At 27.0% G+C, this 15,175-nt stretch overlaps 1 protein-coding gene across 2 annotated transcripts; it reads left to right on the top strand.

Moving 5' to 3' along the window:
* The first annotated feature begins 630 nt into the window (after positions 1–630).
* On the top strand, positions 631–12,328 carry Mrp (Multidrug-Resistance like Protein 1). 2 transcript variants are annotated; one of them, XM_076318716.1, is made up of 21 exons: positions 631–969; positions 1,224–1,523; positions 1,605–1,742; positions 1,923–2,036; positions 2,137–2,336; positions 2,559–2,744; positions 2,855–3,488; positions 3,572–3,718; positions 3,794–3,878; positions 3,949–4,148; positions 4,223–4,724; positions 5,280–5,457; positions 5,548–5,674; positions 5,746–6,010; positions 9,268–9,488; positions 10,323–10,503; positions 10,613–10,721; positions 10,805–10,931; positions 11,019–11,541; positions 11,626–11,872; positions 11,940–12,328. In XM_076318716.1, the coding sequence occupies exons 1-21, from the start codon at positions 925–927 to the stop codon at positions 12,052–12,054; spliced, it is 4,644 nt and encodes a 1,547-aa protein (XP_076174831.1). In that variant the 5' UTR covers positions 631–924; the 3' UTR covers positions 12,055–12,328. The 2 variants fall into 2 exon arrangements, with proteins under 2 accessions (XP_076174831.1, XP_076174830.1); XM_076318715.1 differs by lacking the exon at positions 9,268–9,488 and adding an exon at positions 7,703–7,923 and having other exon boundaries at positions 633–969.
* Positions 12,329–15,175: the final 2,847 nt, after the last annotated feature.

Here is a 15,175-nt window from a genome sequence, read left to right as displayed (position 1 = left end):
AATTGAAGGAAGAAACTTACTTTTTTACACAAGGTAATATATAAATTATATGATTTTTATATTCTGTAAAGATATTTTAGTATTCTATAAAAGGAAATATTAATATCTCACATAAAATAAAATATTTTTATTATTGATAAAATGTGATAAAATAACAGATTCATTGTATTCTGGCAAATACAAAAATGAGTAAGCATTATATAAGTACAATATGCCATAAATAATATAAGATTAGAATATATTCACTTAGAATATTACTTTCTTAAGTTATTATTTGTTTTCAAAAACATGAATCGGTAGTTTAGAACTGTGCGCCTTAGAACAAAGACGAGCAGAAAAATATTCGAATAATAGATAACGAATAAGAACTCTATCTAGCGATTTATTCACAACGTTTATCTGATTGAATAATTATATATTTGGATAAACTTTTATACATTCAATATAAAACATATTTTGTCTGTATAATTCAGATTGTAATTTTTATTGAACAAATGATGCATAAAAAATTGTTTATTTACTTATTCGTCATTTAAAATTTTTATCTAGATAAGAATTTTACCTATTCCTAATCCAGAAAAGAGATAATATGACGCAATGTATCTTGATTGGGCAAATAAACTGACAATGTATAGTGTGCATCAGACTGAGTTCGAGCACAGTTTGCGTTTGCTCGAGAAAGCAAGTAGTTGGTGAAGTATCATCTGATATCGTTGGTATTGAGCATATGCCAATATATCTTGTAATTGTGCATTTCTACGAACGCCTTGTGGTCAGATACAACTGCTATTTAAAATTAAAGTTATCTATCAATCAACGTATAGCATCTTATTAGTTGTCTCAAAAAACCTATAAAGAAATACAATAATTGTACAATCCAAATATAACTGAATAAAAAACCAATGAAAAAGTAAATGTATCATTATGGAGAATCAAACTATGGATCAATTTTGCGGCACCAAGTTTTGGGTGAGGATACCTATCCTACATATACTTTCGATGTGCCTTGTTTTTAAATTATAAGATATCTTCTTGATAAGGCTACAAATCATATTATTTAATCGTTTAATATAAAACGAACGAGAAATAAATAGATACGATTGTAATGTACGCAGGCTGATATTTACCCAATAGTTGTTAAAATTGAATAACTTTTAGAACAGAAGTGGTAGTTTATCCAAATTGCAAAAGAAATACTATATAGATATGTTTTTATATTTTAGGATGATGATTTAGTATGGAATACAGATGATCCAGATATCCCAGAATGTTTTCAAAAGACAATATTAATATGGGTACCATGTTTATTTTTGTGGGTTTTCTCAGCGATAGAAGTTTATTATCTTATAAATAGTAAAAGAAAGAATGTTCCATGTACATGGTTATATATTTCTAAACAAGTACTTATAGTGGCATTGATTTTACTTAGTATCATTGATTTAGGCATGGCTATACATAGGAGTACCAATGAAATTGTTTATAGCGTTGATTATTGTACACCATTTGTGAAAATAATTTCATTTGTAAGTATTACTTATAATGTTATTAAGATGCTACAAAAAATTAATTTGTGATAATAACATGATTTTTGTTGATTATTGCAGATTCTAGTATCTACATTAGTAGTATATAATAAAAAACGTGGAATGCAAACCTCTGGACTATTATTTTTATTTTGGTTTCTTCTTGTAATATGTGGAATTGTTCAGTGTAGAAGTTTATTAAGGTTATATATTAACGGGGTATGTTAATTATAGATTTAATATAAATTTAAATTGAGTTGTATATCAAGTTTTATTCTTTAACACAATATTAGCATAATTCTTAAAATACATCAAAATTTTTTTATTCTACTATAAGACATGAATTTTTATCAAATTTATTGTGAAATAAATTATTTTGTATATTGCATCATTTTTTAGGAAGGAGTAACCTATTCCTTTGTGTCATATATGATATATTACATAGTAGTGATACAATTATTCTTGTTGAACTTTTTGGTTGATGCAGAACCGAAGTATTCTGAATATCCAAAGGTAATTTAATATAAAGTAATTTATTATATATTACTATATATATTTGTATTATATTATATATTAAATGAAATAACTTAATATCTTATATTAAAATCAATAGGTAGAGAACCCATGTCCAGAGCAAAAATCTTCCTTTCCTGCAAAAATTTTTTTCACATGGTTTGATCCAATGGCATGGAAAGGTTTTAGAAAACCTTTGGAAGCTACAGATTTGTGGTCTATGAATGCAGAAGATTCAGCTACAGAAATAGTACCAAGATTTGATAAATATTGGAATAAGAACGCACAAAAAAATAACAAGTGAGTGTGACATTTATGTTTGATATTATATAATAATAAGAAAATTATAATTAATAAATTAAAGAAATTATATAAATAATTACATTAGTAATAAAATATCTATCTACTTTTGCTAACAAGAGTATTTTGGACTTGCTTTAGGTAAGTTTAATGTACATAATGAATCAAATTATTTATAGTTTATAAGTAAATATTACCTCTAAATATTTATTTCCTTTTCAGTGTACAAAGTACTAAGGCATCATTTAGAAAGGCATCTGGTCAAGTAGATTTTAATAGTGGACGTAGAAAGAAGCTATCATCAGTTTTACCACCACTTTGTAAAGCTTTTGGTGCCACTTTTTTATTTGGATCTCTACTTAAATTTGTACAAGATATAATGACTTTTGCCAGTCCACAAATATTGAAGTAAGTACTTTGTTTAATATTCGAATGATACTGTCTATCACAAATAATTAATTTGGTATTTTTGATATTAGTAAATCATTATAATTATAATTATATTTTTTAAAATTTAGACTGCTCATTCGTTTTACCGAGGGACATGAATCAAGCTGGAAAGGCTATTTATATGCAGTTTTGCTCCTAGTTACTGCTATATTTCAAACATTAATTTTATCACAGTACTTTCACCGCATGTTCTTAGTTGGATTGCGTATACGTACTGCATTAATAGCTGCAATTTATCGGAAGGCATTGAGAATGTCTAATTCTGCCAGAAAAGAATCAACACTTGGTGAAATAGTGAATTTAATGTCTGTGGATGCGCAGAGATTTATGGATTTAACAGCTTATATAAATATGATTTGGTCTGCACCACTGCAAATAATTTTAGCCTTATATTTTTTGTGGGATGTATTAGGACCAGCAGTACTTGCAGGTTTAGCTGTTTTACTTATTCTTATCCCAATAAATGTATTGATCACAAATAGAGTAAAAACATTACAAATCAAACAAATGAAACACAAAGACGAAAGAGTTAAGTTAATGAATGAAGTTCTTAATGGTATAAAAGTATTAAAGTTATACGCATGGGAACCTTCATTTGAAGAACAAATATTAAAAATACGTACAAAAGAAATTAAAGTGTTAAAGGAAGCAGCATATCTTAATTCTGGAACAAGTTTTATCTGGTCATTTGCTCCTTTTTTAGTAAGTTTCTGATAAATTAAATTACATTACTAAATATAAGAATGAGATGTATCATCTTTTTTATTTTTTCTATGAATTTTTAGGTATCTTTAGCATCCTTTGCAACATATGTACTTATAGATGAAAAGAATCATTTAAATAGTACAATTGCTTTCGTTTCACTTAGTCTTTTTAATATCTTAAGGTTTCCTCTTTCTATATTACCTATGATGATTGGTAACATGGTTCAGGTAAATGAAAATTTCTTAAAGTCCAATTATAATGCATACAATTGTTTATTTAACAATAAAATGTGTACTATTTAGGCTTATGTATCTGTAAAACGTATTAATAAATTCATGAACACAGAAGAATTGGATCCTAATAATGTTCAACATGACTCATCTGAACGTAAGTCTTTTATGTAATCAAAAATATTGTATTATATGATCAATATACCATATGTATTAACACGATATAGCACATGCACTATTAATTGAAAATGGCACTTTCACGTGGGATATGGAGAATGTTGAAAAACCAACATTAAGAAATATCAATATACAAGTAGAACAAGGTCAGTTAGTAGCTGTTGTTGGTACAGTGGGATCGGGTAAAAGTTCTCTTATATCTGCATTCCTTGGAGAGATGGACAAAATAAGTGGCAGAGTTAATACAAAAGTAAATATATTTTCTGTGATTTGTATGATATAAAAAGGAAATATTTATTTAGAAACTTTTTTTATATGTAACAGGGTTCCATTGCATACGTATCTCAACAGGCATGGATACAAAATGCGTCATTACAAGATAATGTTTTGTTTGGGAAACCACTGCATAAAAATTCGTATAATCGTGTAATTGAAGCATGTGCATTGAACCCAGATTTGAAAATACTGCCTGTAGGCGATCAAACCGAAATTGGAGAAAAGGGTATAAACTTATCTGGTGGTCAAAAGCAAAGAGTAGCATTAGCAAGAGCAGTATACAATGATACTGACGTTTATTTTTTGGATGACCCATTGAGTGCAGTAGACTCACATGTTGGAAAACATATATTTGAAAATGTGATAGGCAGTAGTGGTTTGCTTAAGAAGAAAACAAGAATATTTGTTACTCATGGCATTACCTATTTACCAGAGGTTGATAATATCATTGTACTTAAAGATGGCGAAATAACAGAAATTGGAAATTACAAACAACTGCTAGAGAAAAGAGGAGCCTTTTCTGAATTTTTAGTGCAACATCTTCAAGAAGGTATATATCAATTCCTTTATTTGAAAACTTCAATATTCATACTCTTTATTAATTTTTAATTATATTTTTCATGGATCTAAGTTGGAAATCGTAAGTCAGTGAAAAAGTAATTACGATTCCTTTCCCTATTTCAATTTGTGTGATTGTCTGGAAAATAGTTTATATTGCATTTGGCTTGTGATATTAGAGTATCAAGAATGTTAGTATTTCTTGTAATTGCTACTATAAAAACTTATCAGCCAGCTTATAGTACAAAAACGTTTCCAGTGCAATTTTATGTCCTCTTAGTATAGTATGATATTAATATAAGAAGATATGCATGTAGGATTTTTTTATAGTGCATGTTAAACTTGAGTCAAAGTGTCATTGAAATATTATTTAAACGGATGTTATAATTAATTGCTCTTTTATAAAATACTAAAATTAATAGTTATGATTTACAGAATGTATTTGAAACTTTTTAACTTATGTAAATTTGTAGTTTTCTAATATTGTATAATGCATTTTTAAACTGTGTTGTATTATTTTAAATCTATTATGATAAATTTAAAACAGTGCATGCTGATGATGGCTCAGAAGCAGATTTACATGAAATTAAACAACAATTGGAATCAACAATAGGCTCAACTGAACTGCAACAAAAATTAATGAGGGGTAAATCAAAAGTATCAGACAGTCACAGTGAATCTGGTTCTATAGCTGATAGAAAATCATTAAATGGCTCATTAAAACGGTAAGATTTTTTATTACTCTTTGTTTTCATTATATTTGTGTTTCTTTATTTATAATATTTATAATCTGATATGTTTTGAGAAATTTTTAGACAATACTCTACAGATAGTCAACAATCTGGAAGTTATTTACATAGTAATAGCCTAAAGGAAAAGAAATTAAAACAGCCAAAATTAACAGAAAAATTAATAGAAGCGGAGAAAACTGAAACTGGAAGTGTAAGTTATTCTTTATCATATTTATTAAGAAATCTTTAAAAATGTACCTATATACTGTTTTCATTCATAAGGTAAAATGGAGAGTGTATTCTCATTACTTCAAATCCATTGGATGGTTTTTATCAATATCAACAATCATAATGAATGCTATTTTCCAAGGATTTAGCATTGGTTCTAATTCTTGGCTCAGTGTGTGGTCAAATGATAACTTAACATATTATAATAACAATAATATGTCGGATGATAACTTAACAGATTATAATAATATTAATACATTCAATAGAGCAAAACAAGATATGTTCCTTGGAGTATATGGTGGACTTGGTCTTGGACAAGGTATGTTTTTAAAAATGTTACAGTATTCTGTAATATTCAGCATTTGTTTTTTCCTGGAAATACAATATGTAAACATTAAATTCATATAAAAAACTACCAGGTAAGCTTCTCCCTATGAAGTGGGTTATTGTCTAAACTACAATAATTATTTATGATAACATAAAAGTTATCTAAAAAGCATGTTCCTTCACAGATTACACAGTTTTGCGGCAACTAAATTTTTTGATTAATTTGAAAGTATAAGTAAAAGATACGTTCGTAAAACTCATATTAATTTATAGGATAATTTTTCCTAAATTTTGAAAATTCTGTTACACATTGATTAAAACTAAAATATTAATGAAATCTCACTGGTATTCTAAAATGCTAGTGCGAGTGTGGTTTGCTGTGTATAGAATCTTTATAAAAAAAGTAAAGCTTTGTAGTGATATATGTTTAAATGCAGTTGTTTCAGTTACTATGTCATACAAAATGAAATAATTTGGATTTCGCATGTATATTTTGTTCACTTACTAATTCAAATGTATATAATTTCTTGCAATTAATAGTAGTTTCTAGAATCATAGAACTTAATTAAATAGTTATACTAACATTAATATAATATTTAAGCATGTAGTAGCAGAATAATCAAGCTTTTTATAACCTGCTCATTATCAAAACATACAGTTTTTGTAAAATATTTATATCTATGAGTATTTTGCAATTACTACCAAGCACAAGATAGTTATAAATATAAATTGATCACTTTTTGCTTGTACCTTCATTAATGTTATTATAATTGTTAACAAAATTAAATAGTTGTTCATTATTACAATATATGTAACAGTTTTAGTATACTTTATTAATACATATATCTGCAATTTTTTAAATATTTATTTCTAATGCTGTAGACTTTTAATAATTTTAACTATATTTATTATATTAACATTTATAAAATTAGAGTAACATTTTCCCACTAGTATAGAAGTTAATTCAGTATATTAATTATGTAAATATATACATTTACATTGTATTTTAATAAATTATTATGCACCATACTGTGAATATATAAAATTCTATTTGACACTATAGATTCAAGACGAATATTCAGTTGTTTTGAAAATAATATTAACTTCACGGACAATATCTAATCATTAAACATTAAACTACAGTTATTTTGTTTTGATCTAACAAAATAAAAAAAATTTTTACATTACAATGTTACATTACACTCATATTACTTGAAGAGTTAACTAAACAATAGTCTAACACTAAGTAAACATATGATTAATTGATAGAAAAATATAGAATTATCTGTAAAGAAGTCCAAGATATGCTATGTAGGAGATTTGTTAGTAAATTTAAAAATATATAAAACAATAATTAGTAAAATATATAGTGCATGTTTACTATTTAATTTGTGTTGCCTAAACTGTGATAGGATTCATTTCTTTTATTAATAAAGTACATTATAATAATCTTTTTTCAAATTATAAATGCACCTCAATACATGTGTGACTGCAGTAAGGAACTTGTACGTGGTATTAGACAGATGGTAAGCAATAATAAAGATGATTATTTTCATTAAATGAATTAGGTTTTTCCTTAATTCATCTCCATTAATATCAAATGCAAATACTACAAGCATGGATGCAATTCCTGATGTTACTGTAGGGTTTAATGATATACCAAAGTTATCACCAATCATTGTAGGCCTGACAGTGCTTGGAGGGTCATTAATCTTGGCAAAAGGATCAATATGTGCTTCGGTGCATCTTTTCAAGATTACATTGCACCGTGTTCTCCGCAGCCCAATGTTGTTCTTTGACAAAACTCCAACCGGTCGAATTCTTAGTCGACTCGGTGCAGACACTGAAGTCATTGATAATACTCTACCATCCATACTGCGTTCTTGGATTGCTTGTCTCTTTTCGGTATGATATTTTTTTGTTGTAAATATTGCGTTTAACAAATATTGATTTTCGTAAAAGTATTAGGAGTTAAGTTTATATTTACTTATTAATTGGTTACACTTAGTGACAATTGCAAGCATTTATTTGTTGCAATTATAAATTTAATAATAAAATTTAAATTTAATTTAAAATTTCAACATTTTCACACATATTACTTTCTACAATTTTCATTAAAAATAACAAATTTTTAAAGTTGTTAAAAAGGTATTAAAATTGATTAAAAAAATGATATGCATGTTGAAATAAATTAGAGGCTTGCATAGATACATTAATCAAGTAAAATAGTTTTATTAAACAACAGTTACCTTATAATTATTTACTTTACAAAAAGCATTAATTTATTAAACCATATTTATAAAAATACTTTTAATTCAGAAATTAATAGTCTGTTTTACAAGCAAAATTGAAATTCTTGTCTTTAACTTTTATGATCATCATTTCTTAGGTATAAAAGAAGTGCATTGTATAGTGACTGTATTTTAAGTGCTATTGTAGTTGATATATATCTCATAATATTTTTGCAAATTACTTTTATAAAAATTATTATTAAACAATATGATCAATACACAGAATGCAAATCGTGTATTGTACATATTCCTTATGCCATTATTTTCGTTATATATTTTCATGTGTAAATCATTTAATAAATATTAATTTTCATTTATTAACATCTGAATATTATCAAATCAAACATTAAAGAAATAAATTTCATCTTTAGCAGTTCTTTTATACAGTCACCAGCAATCTATAATGTACAAAACTACAGTGCAATACTATAACATCATAAACAGTAAGGTAATGGACACAATTATACAATCAATCTTTAACTATGAAAATAATGTTGCTTATGCTTGAAAATATTTAGGTTATGTATTTGCGTCCTTATTGTATGCTTAACTTTTTGAATGCTTAAATTGCTTATGTATGTTGTTCCATTATGTGTGCCTGGCATGCCTCCCCACAGCAAACTTCACCCCCTCGCATAACATGAGACAAAACAGTATTTTTACTTTTTGGTATTGTAAATTTATTTGTTAAAAAGATGTCTTTTTACTCGTTGATGCATATTAGAAATATATAGTATCTTCAAATTTGTTTATTACATGATATAGAATATACAGTTAAATATTTTATTTTATGAAAAATTCATAGTAACAAGTACAAATTTGTATAAAAATATTAAATAAAAAGAAATTTTTATTGAATGTTTTAGATTTGTAAAGTCTTGGCAAGTTTCAAATATTAAAAATTTTTAACTTTTACTAGTGTGGTTACAATGAAAGCCAACCATGTCTGATGTTGTAGCGATGGCGAGTTTTTTCTGCGATTTGGCACCACAGCTGGGCTGCTGGCTGGCTGCTCGCCAGATGCACATAGTGATGCTACGTGCTGTGATGCGTGCTCCATTGACCTTCTTTGATACGACTCCTACTGGTCGTATTATCTCCAGGTTTGCTAAAGACGTCGACGTACTGGACACATCTCTTCCTCAGCAAATTTCTGATAGCATCAATTGCTTGTTTGAGGTAATTTTTGGAAATGCCAGAACCAAATTAAAATGATTGGTTCTTATTATTTCCTTCCTATAACTCCTTCAGTCATAATTCATTGGGTCTACCTTCGTATTCTTCCATTTCATCAAAGGGTTTGTATTCGTTTTATGCTGAAGTATTTCTCATTTAAATATATCATGGACATTTATTTATTTGGTAACATTTTAGACAAAATGATTTGTTATAGTTTCCGTACTTCAATTATAGCTTTTTAATAGAATTTAAATGTTCAAATTAAATTGTATGCCGATATATAGTTAATTATAAATGGATAGTGTAAATAAAATATAAAAGCTATAATTGAGTATAATTGTGTCCGTTCCAATAAATTATAATCATAGTTTAGTGTATTATAAGTGGTGAATATGGTAAATGTGTTCCTGCAATGAGTGGTAGAAAATGATTGTGCAAGTGTATACTAATTAATATTTCATATCTATATATATTGTATACATTTGTTTAAAATACTATTTAATAATCATATCATGGTATATATTGATGAGTAAAAAGAGTACATTGTTTATGTTCAATTGCATATTGGTGTTTGAAAAGGTAGACATGATGTTTCATCTAATAATTTGCATGGTCATTATTAGTTCCTGAATTCTTCTTTTACACAGTTATTTGATTTATTTTACGATTGCATACATAAACTTATGAGTATTTTTTATCAACATATAACATGTATTTTTTGATTCTGTATTTCTCATATTGTATAAGATAATAATACTTCATTGATTTTAGTATTATATAGCAAAAAAATTTCTGAAATGTATAGTATTTTTAAATAATACATTCATATTACAGGTTATAGCCACTTTAGTGGTTATAAGTTATAGCACACCAATATTTATAATAGTAATAATACCAATAGCACTACTCCATTACTTTATTCAACGACTATATGTTGCAAGTTCCCGGCAACTGAAACGTTTGGAGTCTGTTTCAAGAAGTCCTATATACTCACATTTCAGTGAGTCAGTATCTGGTATGTGAAGGAAAATGTGTTATACTGTGTTAATGATTAAAAGACATCAATATTCTTTGAAATATAGGTATACCATGTATACAGTTAATATTAATGATTGATTTATTAGGGGCACAGATGATAAGGGCATTTGGTGTACAAGAACGATTTATTCATGAATCCGAGAGTAAAGTTGATTTTAATCAAGTGTGCTATTATCCTAGCATAATTGCAAACAGGTGTGAATTTTTTATAAATTATACTATCATTAATACAGAGGATAAAATGATTACACAAATTATAATTAATGATTTTATCATAGGTGGTTGGCAGTACGTTTAGAAATGGTTGGAAACTTAATTATCTTTTTTGCTGCATTTTTTTCTGTACTAAATAGAGATACTATGGCATCTGGTGTAGTTGGTTTATCTGTCAGTTATGCCTTACAAGTAAGATAAAATATTTAACTTTACCTAATAATTAGACTTTACTTTATTCACTTGTTGGATAATTTATAATAAAAGTGATTTTTTTAGATTACTCAAACATTAAATTGGTTAGTAAGGATGACTTCCGATGTTGAAACAAATATAGTGGCAGTAGAAAGAATAAAAGAATATACAGAGACTCCTCAAGAAGCACCATGGAAAAATTTAAATTATACGCCGCCTAATGAATGGCCTATGCAGGGACATGTTGAATTTAAAGATTATAAAGTTCGCTATAGGGAAGGCCTAGATCTTGTACTTCATGGATTAACATTTTCCGTTAAAGGGAGTGAAAAAGTGGGTATTGTCGGTAGAACCGGTGCTGGCAAGTCATCTTTGACATTGGGTTTATTCAGAATAATAGAAGCAGCTGCAGGAAAAATTTGTATTGATGATATTGATATTGCTAAATTGGGTCTTCATGACCTAAGATCTAGACTGACTATTATACCGCAAGATCCTGTATTATTCTCAGGAAGTTTGAGAATGAACTTAGATCCTTTCAATTATCATACTGATGACGAAGTTTGGAGAGCTTTAGAACATGCACATTTAAAATCTTTTGTGAAAAGTAAACATAATTTGATTGATTTTCATGACAAATAATGATTCCAACAAACATATGTTAGATATACCACATTTTACTATATTTCAGATTTGTCAAGTGGTATTTTGCACGAAGTAACTGAAGGTGGAGAAAATTTGAGTATAGGTCAACGACAGTTAATATGTTTAGCGAGAGCACTACTTCGAAAAACAAAAGTACTCATTCTAGACGAAGCAACAGCATCTGTCGATCTAGAAACAGACGATTTAATTCAAACAACTATTAGGCAAGAATTTAAAGATTGTACGGTTCTCACAATAGCTCACAGGCTTAATACAATTCTTGATTCAGACAGGTATGTTTAAAAAGACTACTATGATTTTTTAAATATTCGTTAATAACAAATAAAAAATGTTTTATAGGGTCATTGTTTTGGATAATGGACTCATTGTGGAATACGATTCCCCAGAAGCGTTACTTCGTAATTCATCTTCTGTATTCTATAGTATAGCTAAAGATGCAGGCCTTGCAACTTAAATTAAATGCATATCATGGAATATTATACAAGCAATGAAACAAAGTTTTAATCTATGACAGAACTTGCACGAACAAACTATAAAAAAAAGTATAGTAATTCTTAGGCTTGAAATGGTCAGAAATTTTGTAGAACAACATTTTTCAACAAGAACTTACAACATATTTAAATAATGTTGAGCATAGCCCATTTATAAAGTAGTACGGATATCCGTTACTTAAAGTACTGCCATTTTAGCAGCACATTCTGTGCTAAATAAAATAAGTTTATAAATTTGTGTACAGTGACTTAAAGAAGTTTTAATAATTTTAAAAGAAATCTGCCTTTCAGGCTTACACTTGCATATAAAACCTGTGCAACGTACAAAGTAGAACAGTATTTTTTAGTTCCTCCTAATTGCTATTAAACTTCACTGCACTCACACTGCCTTGTTTCTATTTTTTATTACAGGAGAAATAGATCATTATTCACTTTCTTTATTTAATCGCGTTTTGTTAATTCTATTAAATTTTATTAATCAGAATAAAATAATTAAATTTTTTATTCAAGCCTGTACTGATAATGACAGATATAGTGCACCTTTATGCTGTACAAATATGTTCTTTTAATATTCACAATTTTAAGAAAATTCAAAGTTACAGTTTCATACAGTATGAAAATTTCATGCTTGATAATTCATCTGTCATATTATATTTGAAGATTTACTTATTTAAATACTACATTGTACATTAATTACGCATAGTACTTGGATTCCTGTAGTGCCATACAATCTGTAGACGAATATAACAAAAAACATTAATGCACATTTAAGCTGTTTCCCTTGTAGCTTTTCACATTTTAATGAAAACTATTCACGGTGCTATTATAAGATAAGATTAATATTTGTGATCTTTTAATTATCAGTGTTACCATATGCGACTACTTTGTCTAATTACTTTTAACAACTATTTAAGTATTCGTCTAGTGATACAGATACAGCTGGTATGGCGCTAAACAGGATACTATAAGAAAAATTGCAAATAAAAGGACTATAGGTTTCATTTTGAGATAATAGTATTTTTTGAACATGATATCGAAATACTGTATATAAAAATTTGTACTTTAAATTGTTTATATAACTTTAGTGCATAGTCACTATCATAGTGCATTTGTACAAAAAAAAATAGTTATTGATACGTATAGTATTGTTTTGCCAGTTTATTATAGAAATTTAAACATTTTTCAAATAGTTATATCATAACGAAAATTTGTTAATATTAATGTTTTCTACAAAAAATGAATTAAACTAAAAATTAATATGAAATACATCAAATCCTGGGTTGAAACCAAATAATCTGTATAAAAATGAAATGTATAATTTTCTTGCCTATTTTTTTAAACTATTATTGTTCATATAAAATGAAACGTAATAATGAATACAGTAACTCTTATTGTTTAATAATATATAATGTCATTACATGCTAGTAATTCATTTCAATAAAATTGTTTGTTTCTTTAATTAAAAACATGATACTTCCACTATATCAAATCATTGCTTGAATTCAAACCCAGATTGTGATATTGCAATACATTGTTCTTTCTTAAACTTTTTTATTGGATTAGCTCACAATTTTCGATGTGCTTTCTTATGATTTATATATTATATATTAAGAAATGTATACAGAAATAATGCTTATAAATTTAAGAGTTTACCCAACTCAACTATTCTAACTTAATACTTCCATTTAAATGCGTAAAAAATTACAAATGCAAAAAGGCCCGTAAATAAATGACATTTAATATATCAGAATTTAATGTATGTGCATTTTATACAAAAAGAAAAAGTGCCTTTCCATAAAAACGTTTAATCATTGACAACATTTTGATCAATTTTGAGTTTGTTATTTACTTGAATTTCTATTGACTATATAATTGATCAAAAGAATAATTTACACATCAAGTTTAAGATTATTGAAACAAATTTGAACAAATTATAAATAGGAAACATCGTTGAAAGCGTTGCTGTATATCTACAGGTAGCCTCTGTACTTTACCATAAGTAACAAGTATAATCTTTCCTTCATATATGATCATCTTTATAAATCTTATACATCTGCCAATATTCTTGTACATTTTTACATCGCATTTCGAATATATTCAATGTATTAACATTTTTCTTTCCAGTGAAAACTTCTAATGTCTATTCCATATGTGTTGCACCACTATATTACATCCATAGAATATTTTGCACACTACATAGATTCATTGATTTCAATTTCTCATTAATCATTACAAAAAGTTTTGTTATAATTAATTATGCTATAAACAAATGCAAAAGTAATTTTTATAGTGATTATATTACTCAAATATTTGTACGATATTAAAATTTTAATATTTAAACTAAACATAATATGTATATTCATGAAATTATTTAGCATCGTTGTCTTTAATAACATGAGTTAATCTGAGGAAAAATGAGTAGTAAATTACCATTAATAATGGCATAAAATTAAACATTATTTAGCATATTGCTTTATTAAAAACAATAATTATAATTGTATCTAAGAGCGGTCACAATTTAACTTTTAACATTTGCATTGCGCTGTCAGTTTATTCAGAATTTGCTATTTTCTGCAAAAATATTTTGCAATATTTTGCAATATTTTGTATATATACATATATAAATAAAATATTTAGCACAAGAATTATACTGCTCAAATGTCACCATATCAATATGATGTATGCGCATAAAATATAATACTATTTTCCATTCAAATTATTCAACCAAGTATCTATACATGCACACACGTGTAATGCAGACAATTCATTTTATATACAATGCATACAAAAGTATTAGTACAGACAATGTTTCATAATATTCTTACATATAAATCGGAAACGATGAACAATATTTTATTAAACCTTTTTTCCAAGTACTGCCTTAAACCTCCGAATAGGATGTAGAAAAAAAAACAGGAAAGTTGAATAACTACAAATTTAACAATAATAGAAAATGTATACAGTAAACTGTTTTTATTAAAATGACTATAAGGAGAATCATTAATTTAAGTCGTTTTACAATTAGTTACATAATTAAACGATTTTTAGGTAAAAAAGAAGTGTGAGTGTTCCACAAAGTGGGCA

The sequence above is a fragment of the Ptiloglossa arizonensis genome, chromosome 8 (assembly GCF_051014685.1).
Source record: "Ptiloglossa arizonensis isolate GNS036 chromosome 8, iyPtiAriz1_principal, whole genome shotgun sequence".
NCBI lineage: Eukaryota > Metazoa > Arthropoda > Insecta > Hymenoptera > Colletidae > Ptiloglossa > Ptiloglossa arizonensis.
The sequence above is the reverse complement of the archived record's forward strand: the minus strand, read 5'-3'. Positions and strand labels throughout refer to the sequence as shown.

Bases quoted from the DNA above. Each gene is read 5' to 3' on its own strand.
- Mrp (XM_076318716.1), top strand. From the start codon at position 925: ATGGAGAATCAAACTATGGATCAATTTTGCGGCACCAAGTTTTGG. The intron at 1,524-1,604 runs GTAAGTATTACT...TGATTATTGCAG, and splicing joins TTGTGAAAATAATTTCATTT to ATTCTAGTATCTACATTAGT. The intron at 3,489-3,571 runs GTAAGTTTCTGA...ATGAATTTTTAG, and splicing joins GGTCATTTGCTCCTTTTTTA to GTATCTTTAGCATCCTTTGC.